Below are 16,474 nucleotides of genomic sequence, written 5' to 3'. Positions count from 1 at the left end.
TCTATTGGAAATAAGTGTAATTAGGGCCCAAGAGACTAAGAAAAAAAAAAACAAGCAAACCTGAACCTGAAGCACCTCTTGGACAGGCCGAGCATGCTGCTTCAGACCATGTTATTTCATTTATTCAATTAAAATGCCCTAAAAGGCACAAATAGCACAGTTTGGACCAGACTGGCCACTCCCCACACTTCAAGCCCTGCGGATCCTTAAAAAAACAGCAAATGGCAAGCAGGTTTTCTCAGTTTGATTCTAATACATATAAATAAGAATTAACATATTTTAACAAATAGTATATAATTGTTACAGGAGTCCATAGCGGGTCAGCACCAATGTTGAGAATATTTCAGGAAAGCTCTGATTTGTGCTGCTGGCCGTGTTACACAAAATGTCCCAGAAAAGAATCAAGACTTAGACAGAACTTCAGTGAGGTGAGGTTACACATGGCATCTGGTTCAGCAGAGGCTTTATCAGCCAAATTGCATCATGAGATAAAAATTAGTTTAGTTGGTCCCTCTGGCTGTGCCATAAGGCCTCACTGAAAGTCACAGCAGGGTTGAAGTTAGAGTTTATAGAGAAAACTGTCTTGGTTTGGAAGTGTGGTAGGAAAACGCTAGTTTTTTTCTGGAAGGTGTCCACACAGTGACACACTACTTTACAAGGGTCTTTTGAGAATGTCGTCATAGTTCTCACTCCCTTCTCTCTCTCTTTTCTTCTTCTTTTTTTATATTTTGCCGGGAGACCAGGAAAGCTTGAATGCTTGTTCTTCACAATTTGCGTCTCCCTGCAGAGTTTTTATATCACGGAGAATTACAAGTTGACAAGCTGAGCAAACAAACTTAAGTGTTACGTATGTTCCACTTCCAACTTAACTACTTCACATTAGATTGTTCTTTAGCCTTTTCTAATTCTACTGAATTGAAATGAACAGAGAAAATTAGCTAATTCCTAGCTGCGCTCCTGTCTGTGTGTCCTGCAGGTGTTTGAGAAGCTGAAGGACCACATGCTGATACCCATGTCCAACTTGGAGAAGGTCAAAGTGGATGGAGCCCTAACATGCTGCTCTGTACTGATCAACAAGAAGGCAAACATCTGAGCGGGGTCACTCGGGGTCTCTCAGTGCATGGTAACCACGCGGAGCCTTTAACTAATCACCATGGATCCCAAGGTTTGACCATCCTGGTATACAGAGGAGGTGTAGGGAAGTTTAATGTTGCTGAGGGGCAAAGGGAGTAATCTGTCTACCCTTTCACTCCAAAACACTAAAATAAAATTAAAAGTTTGAAAGAATAGTTCAGTTGATTTAAAATACAATATGTTCGTCAAATTTTCTCCTTATTAATTCATTTGTATTTTCCAATAGCATATGCTGCTTCACTTGTATACAAGCTGTTGTCATTAATTACAAGTGTATCTGATAAAGACCTGATCCCAGATCAGATTAGTCAACCATGTGCCATGTTGAATTTCCCCTTTAACCTGCACAGCAGGTAGAACCACATTAGTAGAACCACACTTACTTACTGTCCAGTGTTTACAACTCTGAACCACACAGAACAGAGCGCTGGTGAAACCCAGTGGGACCTGTCAGCTGTTGTCTCTGTACAGTATGGTCTTACCAACATTTGACTTCAGATGTATTAATAATTCAGCTAATTCAGAAATCATTTGGGTACAAATAAAAATGATACAATTGATGTGCATTGTTTATGGTCACCCTTTTAACTGTGATTTAATTTTTCTGTGTGTTTGCTTATGTAATGAATTATGCACTAATTCTTCAAGAACTGTGTTTTGGAGCAAGTCCTGCTACGATGTGATATAAAATCTCAATGTGATTGTTGCAGTTACACTTTTTTTTCCTCTTGTATGTCAAATTGCTTCTGTTCTATGGTGGCCCTGAGAGGCCAAACGGACTGCAACTTAGGAAAACACCAGCAATAAGAAAAATGCTTCAAAAGCACACAAAACACAACGGAAATAGGAAAAAAGAAATAGCAAAGAACAGATTTCCAAAAGCACAAGGGAGGTGTATTTTTGGGGAGACAATAACCCGACGGACTAGTTGCAGGAACCAAAATATGCTAAGATTGCACTGGGAGACACTTAAAAGAAGTGGAGAATCTATTGGTTTTGTGTGGAAAGAAAAGATGAGAGGTAAGTGTGTTAGCCTGACTATTAGCCTGAAAATCCGTCATTAGTATTATATGAATCATGATAAAACACGCCTACCATGTTTTGGGTTCCTGCAACTGGTCCGTGAGGTTATTGTCTCCCCAGAAACACTTCCCTTGTGTTTTTTCCTATTTCCGTTGTCATTTTTCCTATTTCTGGTGTTTTCTTAAGTTGCAGTCCATTTGGCCTCTCAGGGCCACCGTACTGTTCCTTTACAAGTGGTGCTAAAACAAACTTCCAAAACCATAACATTGCTTATTAATTCAAACAAATATTGTGAATTCTTATTCTGAAAATAATTCTTATTCTGAAAATACAGTTCTTAAAAAACTTGAAAAGCCTTGTGAAGATGTGAGATTCTGGTGATTACAGTGATTTTTTTTTTTTTTTTTGCATTATAACTTGTTATTTAGAGAAGCTACCAGTGACTGAAGATTATATATAAAGATGGATGTCACCTCCCAGACCGGTGGAAAAAGAAAACAAAAAAATTACGCATGTGTGGAAGTGCCTTAAACCTGCATTACTTATAATGGGCACCAGGGGGCGACACCTCTTGTTAAAAAAAGAAGAAAAGATCATGGATTGTATGGAAGTCTATAAGAAAATGATCCTACTTTGCATTTGTTGTATGACTTCAGAAAACATGGATGAGTTTATAGTCTCAGTTGGTGTCCGATAAAACAATGCCGTCGTATCGGCATCAATTAAAACAATATGGCATTGTTTTAATTGATTTTAAATGATGATCTATTTAGGGTAAAACACGTAAAGGTAAAGATGAAGCAGGATATTCTTTAGCGTCCAATGTTACTTGTTTTTTGTTTTGTTTTATTTAGTCAGATCTACTTCTTGCTCGTCCAGGTTCAAAACATTAAGATGGTGATGACAAAAATGCTCCTTGCAAACCAATGTGTAGCTGTATCCATCTTTTATATACAGTCTATGGCAGTAACTGGTCAAGTGATGCTATATTGCAGTGGTTTTGTAACGTTTTGTTGATGTAAACATTGTATAAACAAAGAGGGGATGACAGACATGTAAGAAAGACTTAGAAACCCTAACCCGACAGAGGTGGAAAATTAGTGTTTTCATTATTAAACTCTGACCTAGACTTTCATTTACTCGAACAGAACACCTCTGCTTCTTTTAATCTACAGTGCCTCTCTGGAAAATCAATGACTTCAATCCTGCTGAATGATTCTGAAGGCAGTGTAGTTTTCTCACATCATTAACTGTGCCAGTGTCGTTAATTACTCTAATTTTTTCTTCTTTTTTTCCCCCCTTGTATGGCAGTTTTCACTCCACTGTTGACTAAGATCTTGCTGGGAAACTCTGTCTGTCTCACAGAACCCAGTAGGACCAAATGTCACTGCAGTCAGAGTTTGTACTCAAATACAGAACAAGCTGTTTGCTGTGTTTCCATGTGTTGCGTCCCAGTAGGAGCTGAAAGGTTGACCTGCCTCGGTGGCCTTATTCCTGTTGTTGCTGAATTCACGTTTTTAGGGCCTGTAAACATGGCAACATAGCATACGTAAACACGTATACTGTGTTACACCGTATGCATGTTAAAGCCCATCAGATTTCAAACCATGTCGTTTCTCACCCTGATTGCAAGTGAAAGTTAAGGAAATGACATCATGAGGTGAGTCAACCTCCCTCCACAGACATTTGTGTATGGGCAAGTGGGCAGTGATGAAACATGGAAAGAATTCTTGTTGGGAGGAGAGGCTTGTACGCCAGTAAACACTGACTCTTTTAAGCTTTCTCTCTTTCTCTCAACTGTCTCCCTCTCATAGCTCGCTTTTCTCCCACCCTCTGCGATTGCCTCATAGACGATTGTGGGCTAATTTATGGCCATGATATCATACAGTCTGGCGAACGCTGTAGATGTGCCATTAAAGTGCGACAGCAGTATATTTTACAGAAGGCGGCTGGCTGGATGCGGGGTGATAGCATACAGTAGTTGCAGAGCCATTTGTGATTCTCAACCAGTGAGTGATACAGTCATACACTGTCTGATTAGTACTGTGTCAAGAGCTGGCATTATCTAAAATCATCAACCTCCCCGAGTGACACCAAAATATTCAATAAATGTTTGAATGAACATTTAATGCAGTTCTTGCTTTTTGAAGACGGTGTTCCCAAACAGTGCAGTGATTTTGTTAAAGAATTCTTGTTCATTTTCTTGTTGGTTCCCTCGTCCGCACCAGTGGTCGTGATGTTGTGATTTCCCATGTTTCATCTCAGGTCTTAAGTACAATTTGTGAGTGATAATTATTTGAATCATCTTACATTGAGCCTTTCAATTATTTTGTGTAATAAATTAACATCTAGCTGTAATGTGTCTGTTGGTTTTTGTTTGTTTTTTATGACAGAGTTGAAGTGAAACATCCTCACCAGTTTACTCATATTACTACAAAGTTAATATTGCTTACGGGGATATTGTGTGTGTGTGAATGTATGATAAAAATACAAACTTAAGACTCGGCCAAAATCTAAATGTTCTCCCAGTTTCTGTCATGTAGTGTAGCTGCCCACATGTCTGAGAAGGACTTACTGTGACAACAGCCCACCTGCTGATCTCTACCACCACCTACTGACAGTAAAAGTATAACACACAGAAAGACTGCTTGTGCTTTGAAAAATAAAAATAAGTTATCTCAAGGTAGGATACTGTAGCTGTTATTTAGGTGGAGGCAAGAAAAGCAAGAAGATGAAGTCTGACGTGAACGTTTTTGTTCTAAAAGCCTTAATAGAAAAAATTTATCGTTGTTATTTTATGGAAACACTTCTTTTAATCATCCGATAAGTCACCACTGAGCCCTAACCCTCATTTTGTATCCTTTTCACAGCCAACTTTACATATTGTACTGTACATGAAATCTCCACCACTGGAAACAAAGTACACTTCTTACCTTGTTCTTTCTTTTTAGGGGAACTTGATATAGATGTTTCTGATACTCCTTGCCGCAGTGACCTTGCAGTTAAACTTACCTGCAGGCCCAGCCAGAGGCAAATATGTAAAATGTTGAGCATCTCCTGGGTTTCGCTTTGAAATGTAATACCAGTCAAAGCCTAAATGGTTCAGTGACTACAGAAAATCCAAAAAGAATATAATTTTGTTAAATTTTATTGTCAAAACTGCAAAACATGAAAACAACATTGTAATGCATAATTAACACTTTTTTCAGTTATTATTGTACTTTCTTTAAAAAAGAAAAAAGAAAGGAAGTTGCAAAAATGTCTAAAAAGTAACACGTACAATCACTATACAACATTGGTAGGACAGTGAAAGGGGAAAAAACACTCGGGTGTCACCTTCACTTGGCAACAATGTAACATTTAAGGGGAAATTTGCTTTATACAGCATACAGAAAGAATGTACATCTTCTACACCAAGGTCCAAAGCAAACTCCGTTGCATTCCATTACTGCGATGTACAAAATTGTATCACAATAGTGTAAAACTCCCCCAAAAGAAATGTTAACATAACAACTTTAAATTATATGAAATATAAGCAGCTGCGGAAGACTCTCTGCTCCATAAACAGCGGCAGTGTGAATGAGCCGGAACGTGTCGCAGAGGGATCCTGTGAGCATATGGCTGAGTATAGCACAAGACTCAGAAATGATTCTTAATTGGTCACACCACTGAATGCAGTCACAGACTCATAGTCTCACCATTTTCTCTCACACAAGATAGAGACAGCCCTGCATACAATATACAATTTGACGATGGAAAGTAAGATGAAAGTCGCTGTAAAATCCTGCCAACCAAAAACTTAAACTCCAAATCTGATACCATCTGATCCTAAAAGACTACATATCAGGGCTGACCGTTGATGACGACTTTGTGGAATCGCTTCTTTACTTGGGCCAAACAATGTGTTAAGGCTCAAATAATTCATAGCTGAGCTCTGTTTTCATTTTGTAGCCTTTTTTTTTTTACAGCCAAACAGTACAAAGGGCAGAGATTACTGTACAGAAGATTTGCACTGATGGAAACAAACAAACAAACAAACAAACAAACAAACAAAAAAAACCAAACACTTGCTACACTTTTTGTTCTTCTTATGGAAAGTTAGTATAGATGTTTCCGGGACTCCTTGCAGCAGTGACCTTGCAGCTGAATTTTTCTGCAGGCTCTGCCAGAGGCAAATATGAATGGTTAAGAAGGTCACTGCATAAGCAAGGTGAGAAGCAGACGGAGCCATCAGAGCAGGAACACGTGGGAAGGTACTCATCTCCTATCTCATGGTTTCCTTTCTCTGTCACATGCTCATGTATGTAAATGTTTGCTGGTGAGCAGAGAAAGATACTGTCTTTGTTGAGAGTCACGTAGTCTGGAAAGATTTCTGTCCCCGGGCTTCCATCTACCAGTTCGCTGCTGGTGAAGCTCCCTTCTGATGACAGGAGCTCGGCGAATTCTTCTGACGGCTTCCTAAACTCGGAAACCTCTTCTTCAGACATGATCTCCACTACAGATGTAGTGTTTTCCTCGGAGCACATCTTTTCTAGAACAAGATGATCCTATAGTGTACAGGGATTTATTTTTAATAAGGAAAAAAAAATGTCATTTGAAAAGTGCTTTCATTTGGAGCAAGCTTAACTTTTGTTTTTCTTACAAAAAAAACAAAAAACATACTGATGTTAGTTTGATCAAAATATTTTTTGACATCTAAATGTAAAAAATGCATTTAAATCCTTGCTGACTTTGATGTGTAACACTGGTGATCAGAGCGGAATCTACGGTTACAGCCCAAAGACGAAGCAGCACTTTTCAGTGGAGAAGTCTACAAGAAGGTAGTTCATCAGGTTAGAATCACGAGGGACACGCCTCTAGTTCTCCACCATGAATTTGACTGTCAGTATAGACTTCTACTGTATTAGATACTGTGATGAGTTAAAAGATCACCATTTATTAGTATCATTAATATTAATTCATTTAAAAGCAAGCACTTTTTTATACAACGAGAGTGTGAAACCTTATCATCATGCCACAAAGATGTCACAAAACTAATCTAAATTCATACTGTAGATATTTTCCAAAACCAAATAAAATACAGATCAGAGTATTCCAATAAATAGTTGCTGTTTTTTGCTATGGGTGGGCCTGCAGGAGTTTTGTGATCCCACATAATATCTGTTTCTAGTCCATTTTTCCAAGAAAACAAGGATGAAAGTACCTGTAATGCAGTTAAATAACTTACCCTTTTCTGCGTGTTGATCTCTGTCAGATAGCCTTGCAAGACTTTCTCAGGGTTTGGAATTGGTGGCCAAAAATACTGCTTGACTTTCCTATAAAAATGCACAAAAGAGAGGAAACATGTCCTTAAATCTTTTTATGTCATAAAATTTAGTTAAAAAAAAAACCCTTATAAAAGAAAGGGAACATCTTGGTTTGGATTTTCTTATAGGTGATTAAAATTTTGAATGAGCTGTGAGAAAAATAAAATCTACCTGATGTGCAGGGCACACACGATGGTGCTGGTGGTGGCTGTTATCAGTATAAACACTGGGATACACACGATGAGCAACACGCCTGAAAATGCAATGCATCCAAGTTTGAAATGTATCATATCTGTTTGTTCCCTTACAGCAACAAAGAACATCATTGTACTTAAAGATAACATTTCAAACTACTAAAAGTTAAATAAACTACTTGCTTCTAGTTCTTAGAAAGGAGTAATCTACTCATCTCTACCTAGTGATACTTTTTATTTTACTTTATGGTCAAGTTTGTATTTATTGAATTTTTGATCTTGCTGGAGGCTTACCTGTGTAACTGAGGGAGTCACGGGGGTTTTCACCAGTGAACACATTGGACCAGTCACTCCAGAAGCCAGAGTAAATTTGCCCAGCGGGTTTAGCTCTGACCCTGACTCTGTACTGGCTGCCTGCTGGAACCTCAACACATGCTTCTGTCTTAGGGCCCTTTACTATCTCTGGACGGAAATACTGAAACAGAAAGGGAACCAAATCACATTATTATATGATTATAGTCTGTTATTTCCTTTGCATTCTTTGACAACACCTTTGAGATTTCTCTTAAAATGCACTCATGCATGTGATTTAAAGGGCTGGCTGCACGTAAACTGAAAAAGTTCAACGCTGGCGCCATCTGCTGGAAAGATCAAGCAGCCTTCACACTGCTTGACACTGCTTAGACCTAATATCATTGGTCCACAAACAGAATATGTGCCATCATGATAATTCTAAATAGTTTTGAAAGGAATCTAAAGCGCAGGAAGGAAGATATATTCAATTCAAACATGGCCCTTGGATGTCAGTAAAGACAGCGCACACATACACAGCTACTTACCTTCCATCCTTCATATTCTTTCAGCTGGTGGTCAAATTCATACTGTAGGTAATTTGACAGTGACGGAAGAGGAGCGTCCCATTTCAAGCACAACTTATCTTTCTTGAGGATTCTTTTCAGATGAGTTGGTGGGGATGTTTTGACTGCAAAGAAAAAATCTTTCATAAGACCTTGTCTCAGGTTTGATCAGTGAAAAGGAAGCCCACAAACCTAACTGAAAGTTTCCTTCAAGACATCCAGGCAAGCTTAAGAGCTAACAAACCTCTGCCTTTCCTCCAAATTGAAAGGTAAACCAAGTCTGAACATGTTCACAACTGACCAGAGGACTGTTGTATATATTAATCACTTATATGACTGAAAGATCTGAGTAAATGTATGAGCATGTTCTTAGAAGCAAAACTTCAGCATACAAACTAAAGTAGCAGTTAGTCATTCATGGCACAGTTGGTTAATAATGGGGACTTTTCTGAGCTGCTTCTTGATTTAAAAAAAAAAAAAGCAAAAAAAAAACAATTTTAGTTTAAACACAGATCGCACATGCAAAATAACCAAGAATGATAGAAATAAAACAATTAAATGCCACTCACTGGAGTTGCTGAGTGTAAATGCTCCAGTGTAGAAAGTCCTCCTTTTTGGACATGAGATGTTTGTGAGCTTGACCCTGACTTCCCTGGACTCTCCTCCATGGAAACAACACTGGTCAATGATTTTCTCATCAGCCACACATTCAGTCCAACTCGTCCACCTCGAGGTCTTGCTACAAGAGTTGTAACAAAGTCAAATCACAGAAAATAAAAGTTTCATATACATTTCTGTTGAACTGACCCGTTCAAAACTCTGGATTAGTTTGAGTATTTTAGTGCTCAAACTGTGTGACAATAAGATGGAAGGATGCTTGGATGGATGCTTTTGTGCCACAACACAGGTGGATGGAAAAATGACCTGTGCGTAATAATTCATGAAGTGATGAATGAGTGTTTTGTGTTACCTGTGAAGGATTTGGTAAAAAAGTCCAAAGTTGTTTTTATCATATTTGCTCGAATTCCAGTGACAGGTGACATTTTTCAGGTCAGAGGTGAAGCATAAAAGTGCAGTGTCATCTGAAAAGCATGGAAAAGATCATTACTGAGCAACCAGGTGCTGTTCAATGGGTACCATTTTATTCTCTCTGTAATTCTCGCTTGGTCGCACCTGCACTTTGGGGGACCACAGCTCGCGCAGGATCTGACCACCTGCTCCAAAGGCCATCAAAAGGTGAATCAAGTTTAATAGCGACTTGCACTTTAACCTCCTCGCCTTCTTTTAGAGAATCCAGTGTGTCCTCTTTCTTAGGTAGAAATCAAAAGCATCATCATAAAGCTTTGTTTGAAAAAAGTAACCACAAAAATATAAGCTACAACGAGATGAGTCAGTCTCAGAAGGCAGAGCTCATGAATCATTTGGTAATTCTGGCACTGGTTATCAGCAAACTGACAGTAAATGGAATTCTATATTTAGGCAGTCTTTAGACTGACTTTTATAACAACTAACCACCAAATGCATAACTTCAAACCTTCATAGACTTTGGGGAGCTGTATAAAAATTCACATCCAATGCAGTTGTCATGAACAGCAGTTGAGCCGTAAACACTTGAAGAATTATAAAGATGGTCTTAACCCCAGGGTCTAGAAAGGGAAGCTGCTTTGTGAAGCACCCTAAGGCTTCACAATGGGTGACCGATGAAAACACAATAGACTACTCAGTCTTTGTGGACTATGATGATTGCAGACAACATGATCTGTACCGAGAGCATGGAGCGGGTGGAAGAGATTCTGGAGACATGGAGGTATGCACTGGAGAGAAGAGGAATGAAAGTCAGTAGAAGCAAGAATGGACCAGAATGGACAAAATTAGAAATGAGCACATCAGAGGGACAGCTTAGGTTGAGCCGTTTGGAGATAAAGTTAGCGAGGCAAGGCTGAGATGGTTTGAACATGTGCAGAGGACGGACAGTGGATGTATCGGACAATTGAAGGTTAAGATGGAGCTGCAAGGCAGGAAGAAAAGAGGAAGACCACAGAGAAGATTTATGAAAGGAGGACATGCAGAGCGTTGGTGTGACAGAGGATGCTGGGTGTAGTGTCAGATGACAACAGATGATCTGCTGCAGCAACTCCTAAAGGGAACAGCTGAAAGACAAAGGAGAGCAGCTGTGTGTACCTCTAGATCTAACTCCTTGTAAAGGACCTCAGAGGAGTACTCAATTCTGTACTTCACTAGTACGTCTTTTATGTTTGAAGTCCATGAAGGATTCAGCTGTCCCACTTGGCCATTTGGGTGTAAAGACAGATTAACTGGTGGATCTAAAAGAACTAAAAGAAAAAACACTCGGGTTTAGGAGTTGGGGCTGGGACATCATCACAGAAGGAAGAACACAGTATTGGATTATAGGTGGGAAGATGGTGGGAATAATTGACTAGTGCCTTGGCAAAGGTTGAGGTGGCCCCTGACTTTCTAGTTAACTGGTGATACCCACAATAAGTTAGCAATGCTATTTGTGTTTTCTTCTCTCTTTTTAATCAACATAGTTACTTCCTTGCAAATCATCCTAAAGCCTTCCCGTCCTTTAAACTAGGATTCAAGGATGCAAAACCTAAATTCCAGTTCACTGCAACTTATTTTTGATCTAACCCATAACACTCAGCATCTATTCGTCACCTTTATCAAAAGATGAAAATGTTTTACATTTTGTAATATACAGTATCTAAGTAAAGTTTCTTCAATACTCTTTATGTGATGAAAAATTCAGTTTTGAAAAGACAAGATGTCTTACCATGATCGTTCATAAAGACAGTCCGAGTGTAGATGGTGGCGTTCGTAAAGGATTCAGTGACTGTAAGGATGCAGTCAACAAACCACATAACTTCAGGTAAAGAGCAGATGTGCAGCAAAGTTCCCTTCTCTGTTCTCTGGACGGATAATTCACACCTCTGCGCTGGAGAGCTTGATTGGGATGAAAGAAAAAAACAGCAGGCAGGGCTGCTCATTAATGAGCTAATAAAACAGTTTTAAACATCTTGCCTTGCGAGTAAGAAGAAATGCAATACAGGCGACTATCGTGCATAAACCATTAAAATGGTCAATCAATAAAAAAACTAACTAACTAAGAACTTTCCTAAAAATGTAGTCAGTATACAGCAGAAGCGTGCACATAGAATAATAAATAAATATCAGTAGCATGCCAGAAGTATCAAAAAGTGTCTAAACACAATGCATAAATAGTATTTAATAGTTTTCATAATACAGAAAGTTCAGTAGATTCACAGTGTTTAACATACTCTATAGAGTAGAACAAATTATAAGTCCTGTTGTCTGCAGTCTCGAAGAAGCAGGTGAAATCAAATGTTGTCCGAGAGAAACACTTTGGATTAGGCTCATCCTTCAAGAACAAAACATCTGCTCCAAAAATGACAAACACAATAAATGAAGAATATTGGAAATACAAAAAAAAAAAAAAAAAAGACATTGTGGGCATTGCATTCAAGTTAACAAGGAGCCCAAAGTTCATATTAATGCCTTATGCCCCGCTAACAAAGAAACGTGCTCTGAGTATCTGTATTGCTCCCATTTTCACATTTTGGCAATAGTGTGTGGTTGCATAGTATCAGTTTATACTCCAGTGTTGATAAATAAACCATCCTTCAAGCCCTACCTTCCTCTGACAGATTACACTGTAATCCAGGCACAAAGAAAGCTTGTATCCACAGAATATTAAGGAATATTCCCAATCTGTAGAGGAAATTCATCTTGAATTGAGGCGCTGTGAAATTCTAAACCACCATGGCCATCAAATTAACACCGGTGCAGGCTTGTGTATATACAGTGTGTACGCTGTTTCCTATGCATGGTTTTAAGTAGGCAAGGGTGGGTAAGGATTGAAGGGTTGTGCTTAAAACAGGAAGCAAGCTTTCTGTACAGCAGAAGTAGTCACCAAGAAGAGGCAGATGGACTGATTAGACGTAAATAAACAAAAAGGTTGCGGTGAAAGGCTAATCGCAGAGAATGTGACACCTCGGAAAATGTAGGAAGAACCCGAAGAACACAAATGAGGTTCTTCGGGTGCTTCAAATTCTTTGGTGACCACCTTCAACAGATATTAATTCAGTCTGCCAATGTTTTCCTCCTACTGATGAACAGAGAAGCGAGGTTTTAACCTCTGAAAAAAAAAACCTTGCTAATTAACCGCTTCCTGACTTACTGCAGCATTGCAGAGCGCAGTGCACAGTTTTGAACTTCAAAAACATCTCAAAAAGTCCATGTTTACGTATAAACTTCATCCTCCAGCTAACTTTGTTTAAATAATTTTTATTATTTGTCACGATGGAAATAAAAAAAAAAGAAAAATCTGGCTTTATCCACAAGAAAAAGTATGGATTATATTGTATAGTAGTATATACATTGTATAGTGATGCCTCTGATGTTTGCAACTGGAAAGCGCCGAAAGATCTTATTTAAAACTATATTAAAGTTTTTTTGGGGGGCGGTTTGTTTGTTTTGCACAGACGTGTATAGAAAAGAAAATAATTTTCACCTTATGTCATTAGAACACAGTAATAATGAAACACGTGAGAGCAGAAAAGCAAACTTATCATTTGATGCGTGCTGACCACACCACAGATATGTCTGATATATCTCTGCTACCATGAAATGAAAACCTTGAGTCTAACTAACTTGCTTTTCAGAGTTTCATTAGTTATAAGCCATAATCATCCAAATTAAAACAAAAAAGGTTTGGATTTTTTTTTTCATTTTATGTGTAATGAATAGAGAATATTTGAAAGTTTACCCTTTCCAGTTGAATTATTTAACAAAAAAAATCATAGACTATAATTTGAGATGCACTAATGGTATCCACATACTTGACTGTGTTATTAAGAAACTATTAACCTTGCGTAATGTTTGGTTATGGTTGATGCCATGCGATTTGCCAGCTACCAAAGTTGACCAATCTCTGAGAGGACTGGCTTTTTGTTTGTTTGTTTAGACACACCTGAGGCTGAGGACCTACCACAAAGATTGTCTGAACTGCAACTAAACACCAAAGCTTTGCTGTGGAGTTGTGTTTATTATTAAACTTAATCAATATTTAGATAGTAGCAGAAATATTTTAATGTCCTGTTAAAAATATCTTTTCTCTGACATGAATTTTGCATGTTAGCTCTATAAAAAAAAGCTTGTATGTGTTTATGTGTTTGAGAAATGCGGATTATGTGTGTGAAGGTATGTTGGAGAGCGCAGGAACAAAAGCCAAGGCTACGACTGAGACTAACGGAGATCCTGTTCAAGATATTTATCAGATTGTGAAAAGACAGGTTTTACATTTACACTCAACTGCTACTTCACGTGATGCATTTTGTTAGTACCTGGCTTGACTCCCTTTTTCCTTCAAATTTCTGCTCTGACCTCTGACATCAACAAGGGATTTTCATCCAGAAAACGGATGCTCAGTAAACCTCTGTAAACCCGAGACATAGCCATGCATGAAAATCCCTGTAGAGCAGCAGTTTCTGTCATAGTCGGACCACCCTGTCTGGAACCAACAACCACGTCAAAGTCAGTTAAATCACCTTTCTCCTTCATTCTGATGCTCAGTTTAAACTTCTGTTGGCTTGACTGAATATAAAAAAGCTAACTTATGTTGTTGTTGTTTATTGTTAAGGTATGTATGAGCGACTGAGAAATAACAGGTTCTGACAGCTGGAGAGAATTTAAGAATATTTTTCTGTAGACTTCCTGTTATAAATGAATAGGCACTGTGTTGTATTCTGTGGCTTTTGTGGTGATTTTGAAAGTTTTGAATCCTTAGTTAATTTTGGGTTGCTTTTTATTTTTTCTTCTTCTCTGTGTTTAAGGTTTAGATTTTTTTTTTTTTTTACTGCTTGTTTATTCTAGGAAGGAGTTTTAGCTTTTTGATATTATGCTTTAAGGTTTCTGTCTAGATTCCTCCATGTTATTTTTGTAGCATGTTCCAGTGAGAGTTTCCTGTCTGCGTTTAGAAGGTATCTTTTTATTATCAGCACCTGTGTCTCAATTCCCCCACGTGTCTCCACTTCCCTATTCCGCAGAGCAGTCTGTCTACACTCAGTGGATTTTATACTTTCGACTCTGCATTCAACCTCAAGACAATAAATTATGCTCTTGCTTAACTTTTCGCATTCTTAAGTCGTCTTCGTCACTTTTAGGTCCTGTTACACTTACAGACACTGCCATTACAGTTGTAAACACTTCATTGTAAAGTTATAAATAAAAATACAAAAGAAGAAGAAAACAAAAAAAGTATTTTTGCTGATGTCTGTGTGCACCTCAAGGAAGAAAGGCTCATATATTTCTTGCCAGGTGTGTTACAGTCTTTTGCTGAGGTAATTACTTTATTTATCATTGAGATAATCCTTTGAGATACTCAAAACTGAAAAATGTGTAGAAGAAAGATGTAAAAAAAGAAATACAGTTCCAGATATCTCATCCACATTATTAGAAAACATATTTCTAAAAATTGGAGTTTTATGTCATCCTCAAGTCAGCTTACCTTAAGGCAGACACTGAAGAATCAGGAAAACTGAATTAAGGGTTAAGAGTATATGAAAGCGCCACAGTAACATCAGATGCTTTAAATTCTTTTAGACATCCTCCATGTTAGTAATAAATTCAACACAAGGAATCAGTGTAAGCAAAATGTGAAAGAAACCTAGCATCAAATATGAAGCATGAGCACTGTAATCATTTAAACAATGGTCAAGTCTACCAACGGCAATGTTGTGGAGACTTTATATAGCCAAGTGTAGCAAGCTAATATCTCAGAGCAAATGATTAAGGAGCTCAAATGAGGTATCCTGTAGCCACTGGACACTGACTATAATTACAGAAGGACCTGTTTCTGAGCACGGGCCAGGTGACTGCACTGATGCAATATAATGTCTCGTCTAATTGGTGCAAACGACTAGTGGTGAACCCAGAGAGCTAGTTAATGGCTGTTTTCACATGGATTCTAAGTATCTAGGAAAACAATATTGAACAAACTGAAAGCAAACTTGGTGAAGCTTTTGTGCACCAAAACATTTGAACAGCCTTCAAACTTGAAGGTGAAGAATCCTTATATACCTACTCATTTTTTTAAATGTATGCTGCAAAGCTATGATGGATACTATCTTTCTGAAAGAAATGATCAGTGTGGCCAACACAAAAGCCACAATCACAAAGTTTTTTTACAAGATGATAGAAAGATGTTTGTCCTCTAATTATGGTTGACTTTAGTAATGAAAATTGCAACACATCCCATTTTTGGCTGTGTCACAGATGACCAATCAGACAAATTTGTTGCACAAGGACATGCAAGGGGAACAAGGGGAAGGAAGAGGAAAATATGCATCACAACTATGACAATATAACAACCACAAATTTTAAGACACAGTGCAGTGAAAAACTCATGCATGTTGGGCAAAACACTAAAATACATAATCTACTGTAAAAAAAAATTACAGTGAAATACCTACAAAGATTTTTCCATTGGAAAGGAATGCTGTTTAAAATATGTACATATAGAGTGGCTTGCAAAAGTATTCGGCTCCCTTGAACTTTTCCACATTTTGTCACATTTTTGCAAGCCACTGTAAGCAAAAGCTGAAAAGAGAAGCTTCTAGTTTGTTGTTTAAAGCATCCTAAGCTCTTCAAAAAACATGTTACAAGTTGTAAACAATGTAAATGATGGACCCTATGCCTCTAGGACAAAGGGTAGGATGAGCTGTAAATGGGCCAATAAGAGCAAGTACTGCTAAGTAACAAAACTAATACTAGTACCTCTTCACCTAGATATGCCACTTTCACTCTAAGGAAAACCACAGAAGAGAAAGCAGTTGCGCTTTACTGGGATCTAAGAGCAATTTGTACAAAATGAGGTCAAAATAGGTCAGCAACAGCTGAAGTCCTTTCTACAATGCCAAAT

The 16,474-nt window shown here is 38.1% G+C and overlaps 2 protein-coding genes across 6 annotated transcripts in view; one reads left to right on the top strand and one right to left on the bottom strand.

Moving 5' to 3' along the window:
- The window catches only part of ddah1 (dimethylarginine dimethylaminohydrolase 1), an 82,674-nt gene extending 80,164 nt beyond the window's left edge, over nucleotides 1-2,510 (top strand). For all 5 annotated transcript variants that reach the window (XM_076876087.1, XM_076876088.1, XM_076876086.1 and 2 more), the window contains one exon: nucleotides 977-2,510. In XM_076876087.1, the coding sequence (XP_076732202.1) occupies nucleotides 977-1,093 (117 nt within the window). In that variant the 3' untranslated portion in view covers nucleotides 1,094-2,510. The remainder of the gene's footprint in view (nucleotides 1-976) is intronic.
- A 2,779-nt stretch (nucleotides 2,511-5,289) lies between these two features.
- Nucleotides 5,290-12,382, bottom strand: mpl (MPL proto-oncogene, thrombopoietin receptor). The gene is made up of 12 exons (XM_004562134.4): nucleotides 12,188-12,382; nucleotides 11,814-11,931; nucleotides 11,309-11,478; nucleotides 10,696-10,847; nucleotides 9,688-9,823; nucleotides 9,485-9,596; nucleotides 9,084-9,253; nucleotides 8,497-8,639; nucleotides 7,952-8,132; nucleotides 7,635-7,716; nucleotides 7,385-7,472; nucleotides 5,290-6,704 (listed from the first exon to the last, which is right to left on the bottom strand). Exons 1-12 carry the CDS (start codon nucleotides 12,279-12,281, stop codon nucleotides 6,246-6,248), a joined length of 1,905 nt encoding a protein of 634 aa, XP_004562191.3. The 5' UTR covers nucleotides 12,282-12,382; the 3' UTR covers nucleotides 5,290-6,245.
- Between the last annotated feature and the right edge of the window lie 4,092 nt (nucleotides 12,383-16,474).

The sequence above is a fragment of the Maylandia zebra genome, linkage group LG17 (genome assembly GCF_041146795.1).
Source record: "Maylandia zebra isolate NMK-2024a linkage group LG17, Mzebra_GT3a, whole genome shotgun sequence".
In the NCBI taxonomy this organism is placed as follows: Eukaryota; Metazoa; Chordata; class Actinopteri; order Cichliformes; family Cichlidae; genus Maylandia; species Maylandia zebra.
Note: the sequence above shows the minus strand (reverse complement) of the source record. Positions and strands in the feature narration are given on the sequence as shown.

Bases quoted from the DNA above. Each gene is read 5' to 3' on its own strand.
- mpl (XM_004562134.4), bottom strand. From the start codon at position 12,281: ATGAATTTCCTCTACAGATTGGGAATATTCCTTAATATTCTGTGGATA. The intron at 11,932-12,187 runs GTAGGGCTTGAA...TTTTTGGAGCAG, and splicing joins GTGTAATCTGTCAGAGGAAG to ATGTTTTGTTCTTGAAGGAT. The intron at 11,479-11,813 runs GTATGTTAAACA...ATCCCAATCAAG, and splicing joins AATTTGTTCTACTCTATAGA to CTCTCCAGCGCAGAGGTGTG.